Source organism: Polypterus senegalus, chromosome 4 (genome assembly GCF_016835505.1).
Source record: "Polypterus senegalus isolate Bchr_013 chromosome 4, ASM1683550v1, whole genome shotgun sequence".
In the NCBI taxonomy this organism is placed as follows: domain Eukaryota; kingdom Metazoa; phylum Chordata; class Cladistia; order Polypteriformes; family Polypteridae; genus Polypterus; species Polypterus senegalus.
This window is the reverse complement of record NC_053157.1, coordinates 189428818-189449713: the sequence shown is the minus strand read 5'-3', so window position 1 is coordinate 189449713 and position 20896 is coordinate 189428818. Positions and strand designations below refer to the sequence as shown.

Here is a 20896-nt window from a genome sequence, read left to right as displayed (position 1 = left end):
TTGAATCCCCACCCACACCGAAAAATACCAAAAAAATGTTACTATTCTTTCTTATCACAATAAACCTCTTTGTAGACACCATTGTTACCCTTGCAGATTGTAACCAGGGAGAAACATTTCAGTGACTGTATACTTGGAAAAACTGGGTTTAGAAAATTGGTTAATGGACAGAAGAGTGGGTGGATAGATGAATGGATATCCAATAAAGATGCATAGATTAACAATGGACTCATCCCAGACCTAGAAAATTACACACCAAGAAACACTTAGTACCCAAAGCATGTTTATTAGAAACCTCTAAGAATGTCAGATCAGGCAACCCTTTAGAAGGATGCTTCAATAAACAATCTGCGCTCATAATAAACAGATCAATTTCTTCGCTGTCATTTTGTGAGACAAAAGAAATCCTTTATATGCAATATTTGAAATTAAAAAGCCAAACTGTCAGACGATGACTGTAGTTAAAAATACCTTGCTCTGTTTAAAATACCTGCATTTCAAGTGATACATCTAACTGTGTATTCCACCTTCTCTCTCTCTCTCTCTCAAGTGAAGGGAAGGGAATGCATCTTGTAGCTGCAGTAAATACCCAGGCCACTCACTCTCTCTAATCATAGAGCATATTAAATAATCACAGATACACAATTATTACAGTTATTTACAAAAAAAAAAGGCTCAACAGTAAATTAAGTGAAGAGAATGTCTGTGGTAAAGATGAAAAATATTTTTGTAAGAGCCTTAATACTTGCAATTTTTATTCTTTGGAAGGGAAATTAACAATATTTAGATTTTCAGTGCAGCTGCAAGTAAATTTTGTCTAAAACAATATCCATAAAAAAGAAAGAATGTCACAGTAAGGGAATACATTATGCATGTAAGGACCCATGGTCAGATAATTAAACCTCTCAAAATACCCTGAAAATAATGTCTGCCAAAATTATGAACATAACCCTGAACTGCAAGCTGTGCATCTCAAACAGGACTTCTCAAAACAAAACAAAAAAAAAAAAAAACACTCCACTGCAGCAATGCTGTTTCAGTAATCTTCGGCCATTATTAATACACAGAGTGCAGACCAGCCAGTAAAAGGATGACTTCCTTGGCCCTTTCCTGAACTGTCATTATACTGCTCCCAAACATAACCAGTCTCTGTATACTGTGTGTATATATTTTGTACCACATTAGTCCTCAATTCCTGATAAAGTGATGCAGCAGTTTCTTTATATGGACCATCTACATTGGCATAGTAATGTAATGCTCTGATGGCCAGATAGTTGATATTGATCCAAATAGGCCCTCTCCAGTAAGGAGCATCATGTTCAGTGTTTCGCTTCATGTAGAGTGGATCAGATTTAGAAAGAGAGCGTAGTCCAAAAGGCGTCCAGAGTTTCTGCTCATCATGAATATCCTTGAGGATATGTTCAAGTTTGGGAGAATCTGGCTGAAGAACCTGCAGCAAGAATGGGAAAAGACTAATATATCCAAAAGCATTGACATACTGCAGTTTGGGAGCTTTGCGCACAGATCGTACAAGCCTAGCAGTGGGGAGTTGGTGCCTAGGCTGACCTGGTGGTATATAAACCTTCTCTCGTTGCAGAATCACTGATTGTGTGTGGTTTCCATAGTCAGCAAAAGCTTTTAGCTGCTCTGACCAGTGAAGTTCTTCCAAGACCGAACTATCACTTAAGCTCATGTAAGTCCTCTCATATATTTCGTAAGGTTCTCCTAACAATTTAGCAATGTCAGTCATAATCCTTGAAATTAGGGTCATCCAGCAATACAGGTCTACATGTCTTTCATCCTGTGATGGATGAGAGGCCCTTGGATAATCATCTAGGCCTGATGTCAAAGTCTTCGGATTGAGAAACAAGTCAGTATCCTTGTCACGGCCCCTCCACCTATAAGAATTTGCAACTGGCCCCAACTGTGTAGTATTGTACCACTCAAACCAAGTCTGTAGCCTAGGAAATAGTCTTTTTAGAAAATCTTTGGTCTTCTTGTCTAATTGCTTAGTTTCTAGACCTGAAGAGCCAATTAGCTTCTGTAAGGCCAAGAAGAGAGTGGGAGGATTAGCATTTTCGTTCCTTTGAATGATAAACTCAGCAGGTACCTTGCTTCGAGCCTCATCATCTAAAATCTGTTCTCGAGGAATCCAGCCCTCAACATTCATTAAATCCAGCCAGTGACCTATGGATTCTTTAGTGATATCAGGATCCCACTTATTTACAAGTAGTTGATGAAAGCCCTCATCCCACAAAAATCCTCGGGGAAAGAAGGAACGAGAAGGCACTGCAGTAAACAGAGGTCCTTCAGGGTACAAAAGAGGATATTCATTGAACTTAGACTGAACAGCTGACTGTCCATTGAAGTAACCTAATCCACCAAGCATGTTGCTCAGTGCTGCTTTGCTAAATTTTATTTGCGAAGGCGTATAACCCTTCTTCTGAAGACCAAAGACTTTCTCAAATTTTTCGTCAAATGCATACTTCTTCTTTTCTAGCTCCTCTGTTAGCACATCTCCAGCCAGCTGATTTGGCCTCTCCTTGAAGCTAGCAGACTCGAATAATACTTCAATTTGAAAGGGAGTCTGCACAGTTACTTGATGAACCACAAAGTCACTTTCTTTCCGCTCTTCTCCTCGTTGTTTCGGCTGTTGTGGAGATGGTGGCTTATATGAATCCACAGCAATATAATGCCGCTTCTCACCTGAAGGAGAGCTATAGACAAATCTGCCACTCAAGCTGTTCTTGACTACTTCTGTTAGCTTGTCCAGGCCCAGACTGACTGTTGTTAAGTGGTTATAGCTGAGAACAAAAAAGAGTCAACAAAAATAATAAATGCTGAGAACTTTTCTTCATCATACACACGTCAGAATGGGTATTCTAATGTAGAAACTGTGATAAACTGAATTCTAAGTAAAAGTTGATAAAACAAATCTTTACAAGCCTCAAGAAGCATATTGTATATAAAGTATTTTATTGACAAAAGTGAGAACGTGAGACACACACTTGAAAAGGAGGCTGTAGTAGAAACACAATTAACATACACCCAACACAGGTAACATTTCTTATAAAAGTAAGCACAGATTACCTTCTAAAGAAAAAATCTTTCTAGTCATTACATATGAAAGTATATCATTAGCTAATTAATCTGTAATATAAATACCTCACAATGAACTCCTGAAATGTGGAGAAAAGAGGAGTATAACAGGAGATTTCAACCAAATTAGGAAAGGAGGATTAAATAAAATAGTGCTTTTAAGGAAAATCTGCCAGTTGAAAAATGTATTGGATTAATAAATTCTTTATTACAAAAATTATCTTTTTGCTGGCCATGTATTTTATATAAACATTTTTTCATATAGTTAATTTCATTAACCCTAGCAGAACTATGTAAATATGGTATAAACAAAAATCACATTTTGATATAAAGTGTCTTTTAGATATGGGTTCTCATGTAGTTATTTAAACGTTAACAACAAAAACATTGCCTACCTGAGCTGTTATTTACCTTGTATAAAAAATATTTTAACTATTCATGAATTTAAAATAACTATCTGGTACCATCACTGAAATTTCAATTTGTAATTGTACATGAATTAACTTCTTAAGTATATATCACTCATGCTGATACAAATCAACAAATAAGCATGGAACAAAAAGCATGTCAGTGTTTTGTATCTATAAAATAAAACAGATCATATTTTATTTCCACTTTTTACAACCACTGCCCTGAATCACTTTTTATAGTAAAGAAAAGAAGCAGCATTTATTTTCCCCTCATACAGCTATTTCCTCCTTACACAAGTGATAAGATAGTAATGCGCAAATCTTAAAAAACCCTCACTTTCTGAATATTTCGTAAACTTTAAATACAGATATTTTTTTATTAGGAATAAAGAGTTCTTTGGTGTACACCAGTTTTTAATGGTGTCTCAAGCAAAAGTAACAAGTTTAAATTAGGCACAAAATTAAAATCTTATAAGAAAAAAAATTCATCAGCATATGCTTCTTTCATCAATACAAACACTGATGTACAATTTGTGATAAGTATGACAAATGAACAGCACAACAGTGAAGAGAGCTAGCCATTTCAGTGTGCTTGTACTGTAGGCAGTCGCCTGACTCACACCACCACCATGTCACAGTGGGGAACTGCAGTTGTTTATTTAGTGGTTTGATGGAATTATTGAACAAAATGCATTTTTGTAAATAGTTGGTTAAATCATAATGAAATGTTACAGCATTACTGGAATTTAATAGCTAATGCAAGAACCTTCATTTGCAAAGTAAATAAAACTGTGAATGCATTTTACCGTGCCACAATAAGCTAAAAAAAAAAAAAAAAACTATCCATTTTGGTTTTCCACATGCCACTACAATATTAAAAAATAAATCAAGTTAAACATTTTAATTCCTTGCAAAATGATTTTAAAAGAGAATTCAACATTACCCAGTAAAAAAAATATAATTAGTAACATTTTAGTTATTTTATATTCTTTAGCAAAGAAAATGGGGAAAAAGGGAGGTACAGAAGCCCTCTCTACATACATACCTTGCAAACTTTTCAATTGTATTACCACCAGCAGAAGGTTTCCGAAAAGTAAGCTTAAATTGGCCAAGCTCCTCTGAGGAGCCTGTTACTGAACCAAGACGGTTTTTCTCTTCAATGTGTGGCTGAAGTGACCCCTGGCCATCTGCTGCCACATAAAACAGTAAAGAGATCACAGGAGCCTGAGGTGAAGTGCTCTGCAGATTGTTAAAAAAACAAAATAAAATCTACCAAAGTTGCAAGCAAGTTTTTATATTTATGTACATTTTCAAACTGCCCATCTCATTATCTAATTAGACTAAAGTATTGGCAAAGAGAACTACTCACCAAGAACAGAATTATGCCCGTGTAGAAAAACAGGGCAAATTTGAGTGAAACTGTACAGTATAATAATAATAATACATGTGCTTGAAATATGAGCAAAATTATAAAAAAAAAAAAATCAGGTGTTATTTAAAAATACATATAAAATAAAGAGAATCCAAACATGTAGAGTCATTATAAAAATAATTAAAGTCTTCCCTTTCAGAATTGTAACTGTAAATTGCATTACAGTATGGTACAGAAGGTTATTCCAGCCAGCTAAAAAAAAAAAAGTATTATTCCGCAAAATTATTGTGCTATTTGGCAATAATTATTGTGTTACTGCATTCTTTTGCAAACATACTGTCTGCTACAGTAGTAGATATCATTATGTACATGCATGCTTCAGTCATCTAATGAAGAGAGTAAGCATATGCATAGTCAGCATTCTAGTAATAAGAACTGAACAAAAGTTCTAAGTATAAATTTAGTTTTAATCAGTTAAAGTTTAATAAGTTTACTACAGACGTTTTAGCATTGACAGTGTGGTTGTGCAAAGCTAGCATTCCCACTTCAAAGCACCAGGGTCTGCACATTCTCCCATTTGGATTGATTTGTATCAGTGTGTGCCTAGCTGGGGGTGCTTAACTGTTTTAATGCTTAATATTGGAAAAATGTATTAGTACAGATAACAATAACAAAATTCCAAATGTTACTTGCATTTTAATAGTATTGGTAGTACCAAATGAAAGTTGGTACTCCACTTGTGTGACTGCAAATAGGTAAAATTACTTCAGAAGGCACAATAATATGTGATTAAAATGTAAGGAAAAACTACATATGTAAATGTCTCACAGTGGTGATGATACAGCACTGTATCGTAATGGCACTGACAAGCTGTATCAGTCTGAGGATGAGTCGATACTACTAAATGCTAGCATTTCACTGTGCAAATGAGCTGCTTCTTATAAAAACAGCAAGCCTTCCCCAGTTGCATATGAATACCAATTAGCAACAGTGAATGGAAATAAGGATAGAAAGTTACCTAAAAGAGGAATACAGAGCAAGAGTTAATTTGGCAATCAGCACTGTCTCTACAGTATTAACAGATGTCTAAAATAAAAACACCAAAAATTCTGTATGAAAGTGTTTTGTGTTCACTGCAATGGAATGTCAGTGCACAATTGCAGTACTTGTATTTATTATTCTAAAACACACACACACACATAGAGGTCATTCAAAAAAGATTTTTGCATGCTTTTAGACTACAGCAATTTACTAATTGGATGCAAATTGTAATTGTTTAACTTCTTGTGTCATGAATTTCTAAAAGAAGCTGAAATGATGCAGAGATTCGACATCTTTAATACTATTTCCTACAGGCTTCACATTCATTCGCTGATTACAATAAACACATCTACAGCTGCTGCCCTGCAACCATCCATCCACTGGTGTATACAGTTTAGAGTCGACAGTAAAACCTCACACACATCCACAACTGCTCACATATGACTTTAGTATGAAAGGAAGCTGCTTGTAGCAAGTAAAACCCAAAGCAAGTTTCAAATTGAGGGCTTATGTACACCATCAATGAAACAGGCTACTCCATTTGTTGATACCAAAATAACATTCACTTAGTGTTTTAATGCTAACCTCTCCATTAATATGTCACATACTGTGTTAACAAAAATACACAACTACTGAAACATGCAGTTAGCAATACAGGCAAAAAGAATACTCAAGGCTAAATATGAATCTGCAAAAGACAGATGTGCGTTATTCATTTGGTATTTGAGGACAAACTAATGTTATTAGTATAATCCCTAAAAATGTGACGAACATAGTAAATGCACACCATATATTTGAACGGTACGTTGGTGAATGTAACGCAGTTCTCTCAGTTTCAATGAATTATAACATTTGAAATTTGAAACCATTTGACTTATCTGTGAAATATTATTCTTTTATAAGTTTTTCTTTTTTTTTAAACCTTAAGCTTGTAATAAAAAAGCTTTAAAGAGTTTGTTTAAAAGAAAATATCCTGAATTCCTTTGAATTCACCAGTTCAACAGTACAGACATAATGATGCTTGAATTTTTACTTTTAGTACTGATCTGAAGCAGAATTTGTAAGTTACTGGAGATAAAATATTAAAGAATAAATTTAGTTACGTGCAAAAGGCAAGATAAATCAGGTAGTCCATGCCAATATTCTTTATAAATCCGATGCTAAAACTTTCCAAGATTATAACATTTCATAATATTCACTTGATGTTACACTGGGGCAATCCCCATTTCTATTCCAAATTAAATTCAAGCCCTGTACTGTATTTTGATGTTAATGAAGGCCATACTAGTTTACTTAAATGATGTGTCTATAACTTCTTGAAGAAAAACCTTTTTATTTATTTTTGCTTTTACTATTATTATTTATATATTTTATATTTTATTAAAGAAAAAAGCACTATTGTTCAGTAGAATAATGGAGGCACTTTTGCTGTGGTATTGAATAGGTATCAAGTATCGTGAAAATCCACTTGTATTGGTATAGAATACAAACATTCTGGTATTGTGACATCTCATTAGTAGTACTTCTCAAAGACCAAAAATATTTAGTTGTTAATGTGCTGTAAAGACAATAACATCCATCCTATTTTTTCATTCCCAACCTGAGCCACTAAAGAATCAAGGTATGAAAACTGATGCTGCGCCACCTGATAAAACTGTTAAGAAATCTCTATAGCAAATAACTACACTAAAATTAACTAATACTTATAATAATGCTTGTTACTGGATTGCACACTGCAAACAAACTATTTTCTGACTGCCTGTGCAAATGTGCCTGGCAAAGAACCAGCATAACCTTGCACCACGTTTGCTTCAGGCATTACGATAATCATTGCCTCCTTGTGACCCTAAACTGAGTGGATCTTAGCATATGCAGGGTTAAGTTACAGTATTAAATCTACAACGTCTGATCAGTTCTTGTCACCCAATTGCACGTGACTAGTCTCTCCCTCACTAGCTGTCTATAGACATCTGAAATGTGTATGCATGTCGATACTGACCACAGCAGGCAATATCTTTGTGAAATATCACAATAATTATTGTGAAATAATGTAATTCTTTTGTGTGAAAATACAATTACTGCTACGTAATGCAATACATTTTGAGTGGCAGAAATAAGCTTCTGTACTATGGAACCTTACTGTATTTTACCTATTCCAAAAAAAAAAAAAATACTTGGCCAATTTTTAGAGTCATATTTTTTTTTTTAATAGCAGCATTTCACAAAAACTAGATGTGCACCTGTCATAAACATCCATACTTGGAAAACAAAAAATAAATTAAAATGGAAGAATGAAACATCTGACTGTTTAAATGCACTGCTTTCATTCAACATGTTAAACAACTAGTAGTTATGCATGACTGCAGCAATGCATGCCCTCTAATATTATTTGAAAATTATTAGCATTATTAATGCATTATTGTAGCATTAGACTACATTTGCTTATAACAGGTCCAATTTTTACATGGGAATGTGATGAACTAGGGATACAATTTAAGTGTTGCACTTTATATAATGAAACACTGATGAATTTCAAATAAAGTTATCCAGAAAAAGTTTGTGAAAACTACATTACACAACAAGGTTACAAAAAAATACATCAATCACAAAATGAAAAACTGCACTAAATTTAAAGTTACAAGAACTTTATTTTACAATAGAGTAAATTCAAACTGAATTTTCAGTAATAGTTGGGTTACCTCCAACTGTATTATAAGATACATAAGAACAACTCTTCTGTATGCTTCATTAAGCCCAAACATTTTATAAGTAAATGTGATCAAGAAAGCTCTTATCTATTTAAAACCCATTTACAATGCATCTGCAGTGTTTTGACTTGGTTATATTTAACACCAGAAACACATAACTCCAAAAAGCTTTTCTTGCAAGAGGTGAATGCAACTGATCAAACAGTATTAACTCTATTTTTTAATGGCTAAAGTTCATACTTATCAAATACTATAGTTAAAGGATATGCAATTTGCCAAATAAATGTAAGTTGTACCTGCTGCTTGGCTGTAATTCTCCAGGTCCAATCTCCGCCATGGTCACCTCCAGCTCTCTTCACAAACTCTGTGGTTAATGTAAAGTCCACATCCCTAATCTCCTGAATGCCAAAACTCGTACCATCATGCATCAGCCAGCCATAACTTGGTAAGTGATCTCCCTGCTCACAATTGTGTCTAAGGTTTATGTCAAGTCCTCCAAACTGCCGCAACCACATCATCCCTGAATAAGACAGAAAGATATCTACACTGAAGAATGAGAAAAATACAGCTTTGCAGAATTAGAAACACGCTTCAGTTTTGGACTTTATTAATCATTAATAGAAATTCTAATATACCAAGTGGAAAACATTCATAATAAAGTGTCAATATGTAAAGTTCAATGCAAATGTAACTCAAATTAGAACTTAGTAAGCTACTTTTTAGCAGCTATTAGATTAAATAAAAGTATATGGTAGCAATAAATCATTCTATCACATCTCCTTTGAGGTACTTTTGCCCAATCTTTTTTTATAAAACTGCTCCCATTATTACAGATTTTTTTGACTGCCCTACTTCAGATCTTGCCAGATTGAATTTATTAGACTGAAATCTGGATTTCAACATAGCCACTGCAAATAATATTTTCTTCTTAGTACTCTTTTTGGTACATCTGTCAGAACACTTCGGATCACTGTATTAATGGAGAATGTTAAAATTGTTCAGTGTTCTGATAAATAGTTCGACATGACTCAGAATCTATGGTTTCCTTAACAATCACACCCTGTCTAGTACCATGAACAGAGGGGTAGCCCCAGACAACAACACACTCACTACTGCATAATGATGGGCATAGTAAGTTGACCAGCAGGCTAGGAGTTAGAAATTAAAACTCAGTGTGTTCTGTCCAAAAAACATAATGATCAACCTATAAATGGAGCTTACAATAGCAGTGCTGTATACAAGTCAGAAGTTAGCACAACAGGCAAAATGAAAGAATCTAAAATACCCTTCATAAACAGTTGTAACACGGACAGACCTTTAACCACACCAAAAAAACAAATGCAGAATTATATATAATTATCACATCAATTTCTAATTAGCACTAATATTTTGCTGAAAAATGAACTTTGTGAACTTCTGCAACTGTGAGGCATTTATTCAACACATCTATATAATTTGGAAGAATCTAGAAAATTCAATAAAGTACTAGGATTTATTTTATTCACCATTGTTTGAATTAATCTAAGGACTCCTATTTAGAACTTTTTCATTTGCTTATTAGTAATAAATTTGTTGTTATATGTCTATATGGGCACCTATGAGTAAAACAGCCAGAACACTTCCATCAGCACTGCAATGACGAGCTGCATTTAAAAACAGATGTAAACTCATTTTAAGAGTTTGAAACAAATGGCAATGGGTCTTTTAATTTATGGTACATGCTTCCTCAGTTTGTTTGCCCAGTTGATTTCATACAAGGGACGCTATTGGCAGATGGCTGAGAAGCTACCCAATCAGAGCACGTATTACGTATTAAATAAAACTCCTCAATGATATAAGATATGCTACCCACGTGGTGCTTCGCACACTTCAAAGCTCTAACAGCCCGTATGGATTTTTGATTGTTTGCTTTTCTCTATCTCTCTCTATTTCTCTCTGACATTCTCTGCTCCTGACGGAGGGGGTATGAGCAGAGGGGCTGTTTGCAATAGAAGATATGGACGCTCCTGTAAAAAATGCTAAAAGGCTACCTTCACATTGATCCCTTCATTCCGGCTGCTTTATCGCGGTGCTTGCATACTTAAAAGCGCAACAGCCCTATTGATTTTTGATTGTTTACTCTCTCTCTGACATTCTCCGCTCCTGACGCACACCTTGAAGAGGAAGATATGTTTGCATTCTTTTAATTGTGAGAAAGTACTTTATCTCTGTCTTGTCATGGAGGCACAGTTTCAACTTTTGACTAAAGGATGTTATTCATGTCTAGAGGGCTCTAATAATGTTAAAAAACATATTTAGAAGGTCGTTAACATGTTTTCAATGCTCTAAATGCGAAAATATTAAGATTTATAAATAAAAAATCCTACTTCGTGGAAATTCATTTATCTGTCTGGAGCACATTAACCGCGATAAACGAGGGTTTACTGTATAACTGTGCGGAGAATATTTATAAACAGTGTGGGAGAGTTTCTAAGGGCTTAAAATATATAAAAATAACCATACAAACATATGGTTTCTATTTCGCGGATTTTCACCTATCGCGGGGGGTTCTGGAACCCAACCCCCGCGATCGAGGAGGGATTACTGTACAATAAAAGTACTGAAAACCCCAAAATTTAAAATGAGACTGTGGCAACATTTTAGTATAAGCTTTCCCCTCAAACTACTCCTGGGGAAAAACATGCTTAGATATGATGGACTGTAAGTGAGACTTCACAGGGACACATGACAAAGCCCCCAACTAACTTTATGACTTTGATGCACACTAAATGCTATCACTAGCAAAGCAGTGCATAGTGTGGCATGATTGTGCGGAGTACCTGAGAGGCTGGTGGGGGTCCGAAGGGTTTGGCAGCTAATCGGATACTTTTTTTTTTGCACCGTTTCTGAAGAAAGTTCCAGTGTTCAAAAACTGGTATTGATATTAAAGTTCAAATTTCAAGACTGATTCAACACTACTATCCATCCACCCGTTATTGAATCTGCTATGCTAAATTTAGCATCAAGTAAATCGATTCAACATCATGCATAAGGCAGGGACTAACCCTGGATAGGGAATTAGCCCACCACTGTGTACAAAAAAGGGTTAACCTAACAATGTCCAAAGCAAGATTAGAACCCAGGACTCTGGAACTGTGAGACAGTAGCACTAACTAATGTACCACCATTCCTCCCAATGTCTGCTTATTTTCTACTAAGTCATATTTGGATCTACTGCAAATGTTCACTTTTAGCTAATTTATAATATTACTCATGCATCAAATTTCATACACACTTTTTAAGCCTATAACTAAATAAAAGAAAATAAACATACCTGTTACAATTGGTCTGGGACTACGAGTTTTCATTCCAAAATAAACCTGAGGTCTATAGGAGCCCCAGAATCGCTCTGGACACACGGCAGCTGAAGTACCATTTTCATCTATAATTTTCGGTGAAGGGTGAAGAGTGACGATCCTTTTCGCCAAATAGGAACGCATATACATGGCATAGAAAAACCAAACCAGGCTAAAGATGCAAAGTCCTATGGAGATATTGATAAAAATCTTGGCAATATCTGGCTTTTTCTTCTTCTCTTTTCGATGTAAGATTGAGTTGGTAAAGTCCTTTTTTTTGTCTTCCTTTCCATGAGGAGTAAAGTCACCGACATCTTTACTGCTGTTTGGGACAATCCGTCTTCCATGCCTTTGTCTGCCCATAATTCTCTTTAAGACCTGTAATGGTGTACAAATGTTAGTGCATAGTCATCTTCTGAGAACACCTTAGAAGTAATTTTTTGTAGCAGTTTTGGCAGAAATGTCAGGAAGAAAAAAAAAAAAGAAAAAAAAACACTTTCCTTACATAAAAAATGTTTGAATAAATATGAAGACTATGAGCTCAAACCTGTCCCGAATACCTCAAGATTAGTGAATATGTTTTAATTAATAAAACAAATCAACCTGTCCTAAAACTAAATCCATATTTATATTAGGTAACATTAAATTGAAACATTAAATATAATAACAATTTCAGATTTTTGAACACAATGGGGGTGATCTTATTAGGACTAGGGCTATTATATCAAATATCACTATTCATATATAATTCTAATGTATTTTCAAAAAAGTTATACAAAAAGCAGAAACTGACAATCTAAAAATATGGTTGGTATTATTTTGGACTAATTTCAACACTGTGTTAATCTAAACAAGCACCATGCACTACTGCAGATCTGTTTTTGCACATTCCTTTCACAAAAAGGCTTTCATAATTTTTAATAGTCAGCTTGTGGCATCATTAGTAAAACAGGCAACTTTGTGTTTCTTAAACATTAGTCCTTCACAACACATTTGAATGGAAGAAAATTTATTCACAAAACATACTTCATATATGCAAGATGATTTACAGGAATGTCTCAAACTGCTCGCCATCATGTTCAACACATGTATCATATGTGGCACATACATTGTCCACAAAAAATGTTTAAGTATATACATAGCAGTATCATTAGTGTTAACATAATTTTGACTCACCCTGTATTTTCCCTTGTTATTCTGCTTTCAGATGTACAGATTTACTAGGAACAGATTTATAAAGAAAAAAAAAATCACTACCACCCTAAAAGTACTGTTCTCTTTCTGATTCCTTTCTGGCTCAGTTTTGAACCAAGAAACCTAACTTACTGTCATTTCATGCTAAAAGTGATATACATCCACTGTAACCATGCAAAATGTGGATTTCTTTCTCATTAATGACAACAGAACTGATTTTCCTAATGTTACTATAACAACTTTAAAAATAACATTAAAGGGCTCTTTCAGTGTCAACAATGTTCATTAAGCCACCTGTTTCTTGTTTCAAACAATGAGGAGCAATGAGAAAAAATAGATCACCTGTATTACATTTTAATATTTTAATACAACAGTAAGGGTGTTAAGAAAGAGAGAGAGACTCAGTTGAGTACCAACCCTTCTGTTATTCCCTGACCACCTATCTATGCCAGTGGCACTCAACAGACATCCTGCTCTATAAAGTCTGGTCCTGCTCTACTTATAGTCTGTTCTTTGCTTTAAAACTTTCCTCTGTAATTTTTTTTAATGTAGATGTTTACCGATATATGCAAAATCTCACTTTAAGCTGGTGAATGTGGAGGAAATAGTTAAAAGATTATTGTAAAGAAAAATTAGGTACATTCAATTGTTTCATCTGAGAAACATTTACAGACTGGCAGTGTCTACATTTATGTATAAAAGTCAAACGGGCAGTGACATTGTGTCATCTGGTTTCTTTAGCAAAAAGAAAGCATTGCTGGGGGGGAAAAAAAAGCCATTTCATCTGGGTTCCTTATTTGTCAGTGCAAATTTGTCCTGAATCTCCTTTCTCTTGATCACATTACTTTGTGCACAGCAAGAATCCTGTTTTTGTGAAGGGCCGCATTTTCAAGTGTCACATTCATTTCACTTTTCACCTGTATTTTTGAAGCAACAGTGAACAAGGCACTTTGCGTTTTACAAGCATACTACAGGAAAAAAATAATACCAATGTAAAAAAAAGGACATAAACTACAAACGCACACATAGCGCCTGGATCGCTTATCAACATTTGAATATAGTCAAATATATACTTATTTTTTAATATGAACATTCAACCCTTAATTTCTGGCTAATCTGACCGTGCTAATTAAGACATTTATAAATTACACTGTTTATATTAAACATGATTCACTTTAAAGTAATGTAAGTGATGTAAACTAGGTCAGAATTAGGCAGCGATTTCCAGATTTTGGTCTTTTGGACTTAAACTCAACATGCTATGATTCCTAACAAACTGTTAAGTGTATACATGTAATAGAATATATGATACATATATAACAAATGTCTAGCCTCTCTTCGGATGGCATCTGGTCCCAGGGACAGTAGGCTTTCTTTGCAGCAGCACTTCTGTCTCTGCAATCTCCATGTCGTTGGATATTACATTAACATTCTTTGAAGCTACTGAAAACTTTGAAAACTAAACAGAGAGCATCTGGAATTTTCCTTTCTTTATATTGTATCTCCCTCTCATCATTCAGAATATCAACACATTCTTGAATATATTCTTTGACTAGTAAAAAAAATACCCAGAACCTTGTGCAGTTGACGTATGGAGTTTCCACAACATTATACATCTACCAGTGCTTCTCTGCATGTCAAATTTTTCCTTTTAACTGTTGTTCGCATGGGGCAACAAAATTTTTTGAGAACTTTAGCCTATACAGCTGTAATTACTTATGTAACTTGCCTTATTCGTTTATTGTGGGGGTTTTTTCCACATTCGTTTGGCTTCTAAATTATAGGACAAATTTTTCCTGAAGTGTATGAAATGCTCCTTTAAATCTACTCCATTACTTCTCCTCCATCTTCATACCTAAAGGTTTTACTCCAATGACATGGTTTATCCCACCTATTCTAAGATTAAACTTGAGAAATGTAGAAAACTAAACACATTTTGTTACCAATTAAGTCTTAAACAGCTGCATGCATCTCCGAGACCCTGCATTCCAAACAATTCAGAAAATGTATGCACGGTATAACATTCTGGGAATTACTTAGCTGGTATCGGGGACAGTGCCTCTGGATTGGCAGACCGGGATGGTGGTCCCCCTCTTTAAGAAGGGTGTGTTTCAACTACAGAGGGATGACACTCCTCAGCCTCCCTGGAAAAGTCTATTCGGGGGTTCTGGAGAGAAGGGTCTGTCAGATAGTCGAACCTCGGATTCAGGAAGAACAGGGTTTTTGTCCTGGTCGCGGAACAGTGCACAACCTCTACACCCTTAGTAGGGTCCTGGAGGGTGCATGGGAGTTTACCCAACCAGTCTACATGTGTTTTTTGGACTTGGAAAAGGCGTTCAACCGTGTCCCTCGGGGAATCCTGGGGTGGGGGGGTTTGGGGTTTTCCGGGAGTATGGGGTACCAGACTCCCTGATAAGGGCTGTTCGGTCCTTGTACAACCGGTGTCAGAGCTATGTCCACATTGCTGGCAGTATGTCGAACCCATTTCCAGTGAGAGTTGGACTCCGCCAGGGCTGCCCTTTGTCACCGATTCTGTTCATAACTTTTATGGACAGAATTTCTAGGCACAGCCAGGGCATTGAGTGGGTCCGGTTTGGTGGACTCAGGATTGGGTCACTGCTTTTTGCAGATGTTGTCCTGTTTGCTGCATCAGGTTGTGATCTTCAGCTCTCTCTGGATCGGTTTGCAGCGGAGTGTGAAGCGGCTGGAATAGGAATCGGCACCTCCAAATCCGAGACCATGGTCCTCAACTGGAAAAGGTTGGAGTGCCCTCTCAGGGTTGGGGGAGAGATCCTGCCCCAAGTGGAGGAGTTCAAGTATCTCGGGGTCTTGCTCACGAGTGAGGGAGGAATGGAGCATGAGATCAACAGAAGGATTGGTGCGGCGTCCGCAGTGATGCGGGCTCTGCATCGGTCTGTCGTGGTGAAAAAGGAGCTGAGCCGTAAGGCAAAGCTGTCAATTTACCAGTCGATCTACGTTCCTACCCTCACCTATGGTCATGAGCTATGGGTAGTGACCGAAAGAACGAGTACAGCGAATACAAGCGACCAAAATGAGTTTCCTCCGCAGGGTGTCTAGGCTTTCCCTTAAAGATAAGGTGAGAAGCTCAGTCATCCGGGAAGGGTTTAGAGAAGAGCCACTGCTCCTCCACATCGAGAGGAGTCAGATGAGGTGGCTCGGGCATCTGATCAGGATGCCTCCTGGACACCTCCCTGGTGAGGAGGCACAAGGGAAGACCCAGGACACTCTGGAGGGACTATGTCTCCCAGCTGGCCTGGGAACGCCTCGGAATTCCCCCGGAAGGGCTAGAAGAAGTGGCTGGGGAGAGGGAAGTCCGGGCATCTCTGCTCAAGTTGGTGCCCCCACGACCCGACCTCGGATAAGCGGAAGAGGATGGATGGATGGAGGGTATCAAAGACAGGGATATCACCCTTTTATAACAATGAATTGTGATGCTGAAGGAAAATGGTATTTAAATAAACATCCTACATGTGAGGAAGAACTACAAAAAATAATCTGTAATAGTTGGAATATGCAGAGTAGGGTTCTAAACTTACTGCTTAAAAATCATAATCTTGCCAATTAAACACTATTATTAAATATTTTAGTAATATTTTCTTTAAAGGAAAATGAAAAAAATGTTAAGAGCATTGTACTCTTATTGATCATTGGACTGGAGAGTGGTAACATGTCACATGTTAGTAAGAACTTCAATTACAATGTTTACAAGAGTGCATAAAATACAGATTTCTTTACAGAATTGTACAATATCACGCAGTTAAAAAGCAAGCCCAAATCGGGTTGTAGGGGCTAACAGTTTTCAGAGACACCAAGTCAATGGATGTAAAAATTGCACTGACTAATGTCCATTTGTTAGTTGTTGGTTGAAGAGGGTCTATGATTAACTGTAATTCATTTTCCTCAAACACAGATTTTAACTCTACATTAGGGGATTTCAAATAAATTATATTAAAGCATGAATATGTGTGTGCCAACAACTGACACTATGGGAGATCCTCAACCACAAGCACAACTCTGCTGACTTTTCAATAACTTGTCTTGGGAATTTGCTTTGCCATCAGAAGTGGCTCTTTTTGAAAGACTCGCAGACTGTTTTAGAAAGTATAAATCAGTAAATGATTATTTCAGTGTTTTAAAAGAGAGAACTCTAAAAATTCACAAAAACTTTTTTAAATCGGATCTTTTGAAATTTCAAAAACTTGTTTGGCATACTCTATTCAAGGTATCTTGACAAAACTGTAACCTTTTGACAGATTTCCTTGAAGAGTATGTGTTCTGAATTGTTCCACTGTGAATCAAATTATTTTATATTGACAGACAAGTCTGCGGTGGGTTGACACTCTGCCCAGGATTGGTTCCTGCCTTGTGCCCTGTGTTAGCTCCAGCAGACCCCCCTGACCCTGTGTTCGGATTCAGTGGGTTGGAAAATGGATGGATGGATGACAGACAAGTGGCCAGATGGAAACTGTGACGAAAATATGTAATTTTGCATTTCAAGCAAACAAACCCAAAAAATTAAATATTAAAGCTTTGCATGTAAGAATTTAAAATTTAGATGCCGACAAATTCTAAAGACAAACGAACTTGTCTGTATTTACATTTTATTGCTACATCACGCATTGAAAAGATGTATCTATATTGAACGTCTATTTTGACCCTGTAATTTAAAAATAGCACTTGAATTCTTAAACTAACAATATTCCATTTGTTGTTTTCCTACCTGCTTCTTATACTTTGTGTAGGTTCTTATGTGTAGTGTGCAAAAATCAAGAATAAAAATTATGTTAATCATTAAGATTTCCAAGGAGTATATCCAAAACACAAGTTGGCAGTTTCACCTCCACCAATGGTGTGACTGGCAACTGATCTTTATGGGGTTCCAACCGCAGAACTAACTGTAAATTTTCCTTATTTTTGAATTTAGATGTTTACGCTTGATTGTGTGCACTGTTCCCTATGTAATTAAATACAATTGCATATAATGTAGTATTTTCTCATTTCTTGGTAAGCTAACCTCAAGAGTCTGCTAAATACAGAACAACAAGGGCATAAACAAATGCATCATTATGGCCAATAAACTGCAACATACATGTAAACTGTCTTGCAATGATTACAGAAAGGTGTCATAACGGACAACACTGAGACAAACAAAGCACTCACTGTTGCTCCAATGTCTTGCAAAGCAACTGAACAGTGAATAGCAACTTAGCTGCATCTCTTCTGCTCTCTGGAAATATGCTCCTATAAATTTTATCATTTAACAATTGATGACTCAGGTCTTCACTTTTACCTTCCAGAACTACCAAAACCGGCATTCACTTTCTGAAATGGGCACTAAAATGAGAGATTGTATCGTGCGGAAGGGTCTCATTACAACAGATTTCCTTATCACTACTATTTGTTCTTTTCATAGCCCCAGTCAGTCACTACAGCATTCATGTTTTGTCTTCCACTCTGTGCCTCAGTGCTGCCCTCAAGATCGGTTAGTATTTGGAAATGAAAACTACCCTAACAGCTTCGACTAGAATTTGTAAAACTGGATTGTTAACTTTTCAGGAAAACAAACAGTCAATGTGCCTCACTTATCGCATTCCTCCATTTTACTTTACCGCCCCGCTTTCTTAGCAGAAAACGTGTACTCACTTGTGTGTGCAAATCGTTAAACTGACGTGTACTTCTGTTTCAGGTGTTCCACCCATTTACGATCTGGTTTATTTACATTTCTTGATGCAAAATGCACTTTTCAATCTTAAAGATATTTCAGGTATTTCCGCACTTGCAAAATTACCACCTATAACAAAAATTTAACGGAAATGTGATTAAGAGCTATTGGAAGTGACCTTTCAACTACAGTGTTTCACCAGCGTGAGCAGTAGCAGATTTTACAACACACAGTAGACAGAAGAGCCTTTCTAGCGCAACGTATCATATCGCTAGGCGTTTCAACTCGTCAACCAACATGTCTCACGCGTATTTGATGTTTTCTTGACCAATACTAGGAATAAAATCTCATAGAGTGATTATTTTCGTACAGCGCGGGACGCACTTACTACACACCAGCAGGCACACTTGGTACACGTGAAAGCTTCGAACCAGGTGAGCAAACCGACATCCTACTGCCACTCACCTGCGGGTCAACTCATCAGGCATAACGAAAAGAAAAGACCACCCCTTACCAGCTGTGCCCACTCCTGCCGTGCATCACTCTAATTCACTTCCTGCCCAAATCAATGGACTCCAACACGCAGCCAAGCCGCAACTGCCCGTCGCAGACGCGTTGCAGCTCTGGGGCGCAGGCGCGCGTAGTGGGCGTAACACGTCATTGGGTAAGCTCTGCGAGGGGGCTGGGCTTCGCGATGTGCGCTTCCGTGCAGTTGGACATTTATAAATTGGCGCTGCTGAAAGAAGAACGTTTATTAGAGAGAACCAATTTGTTCCACGTTTGTAATTGTACACATATTCTATTTAGCATATTGTTTTTTGATTCTTACTCAACATTCGTGCTAATAAAAATGTGTAAACGTATATAACGCTGCATTCTAAATACACGGAAATATGTGTGTACGTCTAAGTTGTGCTTTGAATATTTGTCAATCATTTTGATTGTTTATGTATGCTTTGATTACTCTCAAACACTCATAATCCAATTCACTGTACCGTGGAAGACCATGAAGCATGTTATAGGCCTACTTTGTAAAATATCTGGGTACAATTTTGTAAGATTTTTTAAAATTATTTAATTCATGAGTAATCTTATAGTTGTTATTATGTCAACAAATGCATACACAGACAGTATATCGTTGGGTATTAAAGGGTTTTGAGCTATTGGACCCCATAATAGCATTTGATGTGTGCAAATAAACGGTGCATAAAGAAATCCAAAACCTACAATATTACTTTGGTTTTGTCAATTACCCAATCCTCCTTGCCACCCTCTGTTAACTTGGCATTAATGGGGTGCCCTCAGGTGGTTTGAGTCCTCCTACCTCTGGGGCAGATCCTAGCATGAGATACACCAGGCAAGCTCTGGGGTGCACCAAGGGCTGATGCTGGGCCCTCTTCTCTTATTCCTATACAGCTTCTCACCAGGCCCTATCATCCAGTCCAATGGTTCCTCAGATCAGTGCTGAAAATACACAACTGTACATGTCGTTTCCTCCAAAGGGCCGCGAGGTATCAGCCAGTCTCTGCATGTTTCACTGATATTGCAATATGGATGAGGGGACGCCACCTCCAGCTTAACCTGGCAAAGATGGACCTTCTTGTTATCCCAGTTCGTCTGTCTGTTCAACACCTCATTTTTGTTCAGCTGAGCTCATTATCACTAACACACACAATGTCTGTTTGCAACCTAGGGGTGGTGATTGATGATCAACTAACCTTCACCAACAATGTTGTTTTGGTCTGGCAGATTTATTCTACTGTATAAATTAGGCCATATCTGACAGAGTATGCAGCACAACGCCTGGTTAAGGCTTTGATCTTGTCACATCTGGACTACTGCAACTCTCTGCTGGCAGAAGTACTGGTATGTGTCACCAAGCCACAGCTGATGATTCAAAATGCAATGGCAATCACACAGGATGGGCACATATCACTCCTCATTTTCAGATCACTATATTGGCTTTCTGTAGCATCACGTATTAAGGTCAAATCCTCAATACCCACTTGTATAGCAGTCAATAGGTCAGCATAAATATGTTTGAAGGTTCTTGT

At 36.8% G+C, this 20896-nt stretch overlaps 1 protein-coding gene across 4 annotated transcripts; it reads right to left on the bottom strand.

The window, feature by feature from the left end:
• Positions 1-266: 266 nt before the first annotated feature.
• On the bottom strand, positions 267-19470 carry mogs (mannosyl-oligosaccharide glucosidase). Of its 4 annotated transcripts, none has more exons than XM_039751808.1 (5): positions 19308-19470; positions 11944-12343; positions 8927-9150; positions 4555-4748; positions 267-2804 (listed from the first exon to the last, which is right to left on the bottom strand). In XM_039751808.1, the coding sequence occupies exons 2-5, from the start codon at positions 12326-12328 to the stop codon at positions 1037-1039; spliced, it is 2571 nt and encodes an 856-aa protein (XP_039607742.1). In that variant the 5' UTR covers positions 12329-12343; positions 19308-19470; the 3' UTR covers positions 267-1036. The 4 variants fall into 4 exon arrangements, with proteins under 4 accessions (XP_039607742.1, XP_039607741.1, XP_039607744.1 ...); XM_039751807.1 differs by having other exon boundaries at positions 19357-19470; XM_039751810.1 differs by lacking the exon at positions 19308-19470 and adding an exon at positions 19238-19256.
• Positions 19471-20896: the final 1426 nt, after the last annotated feature.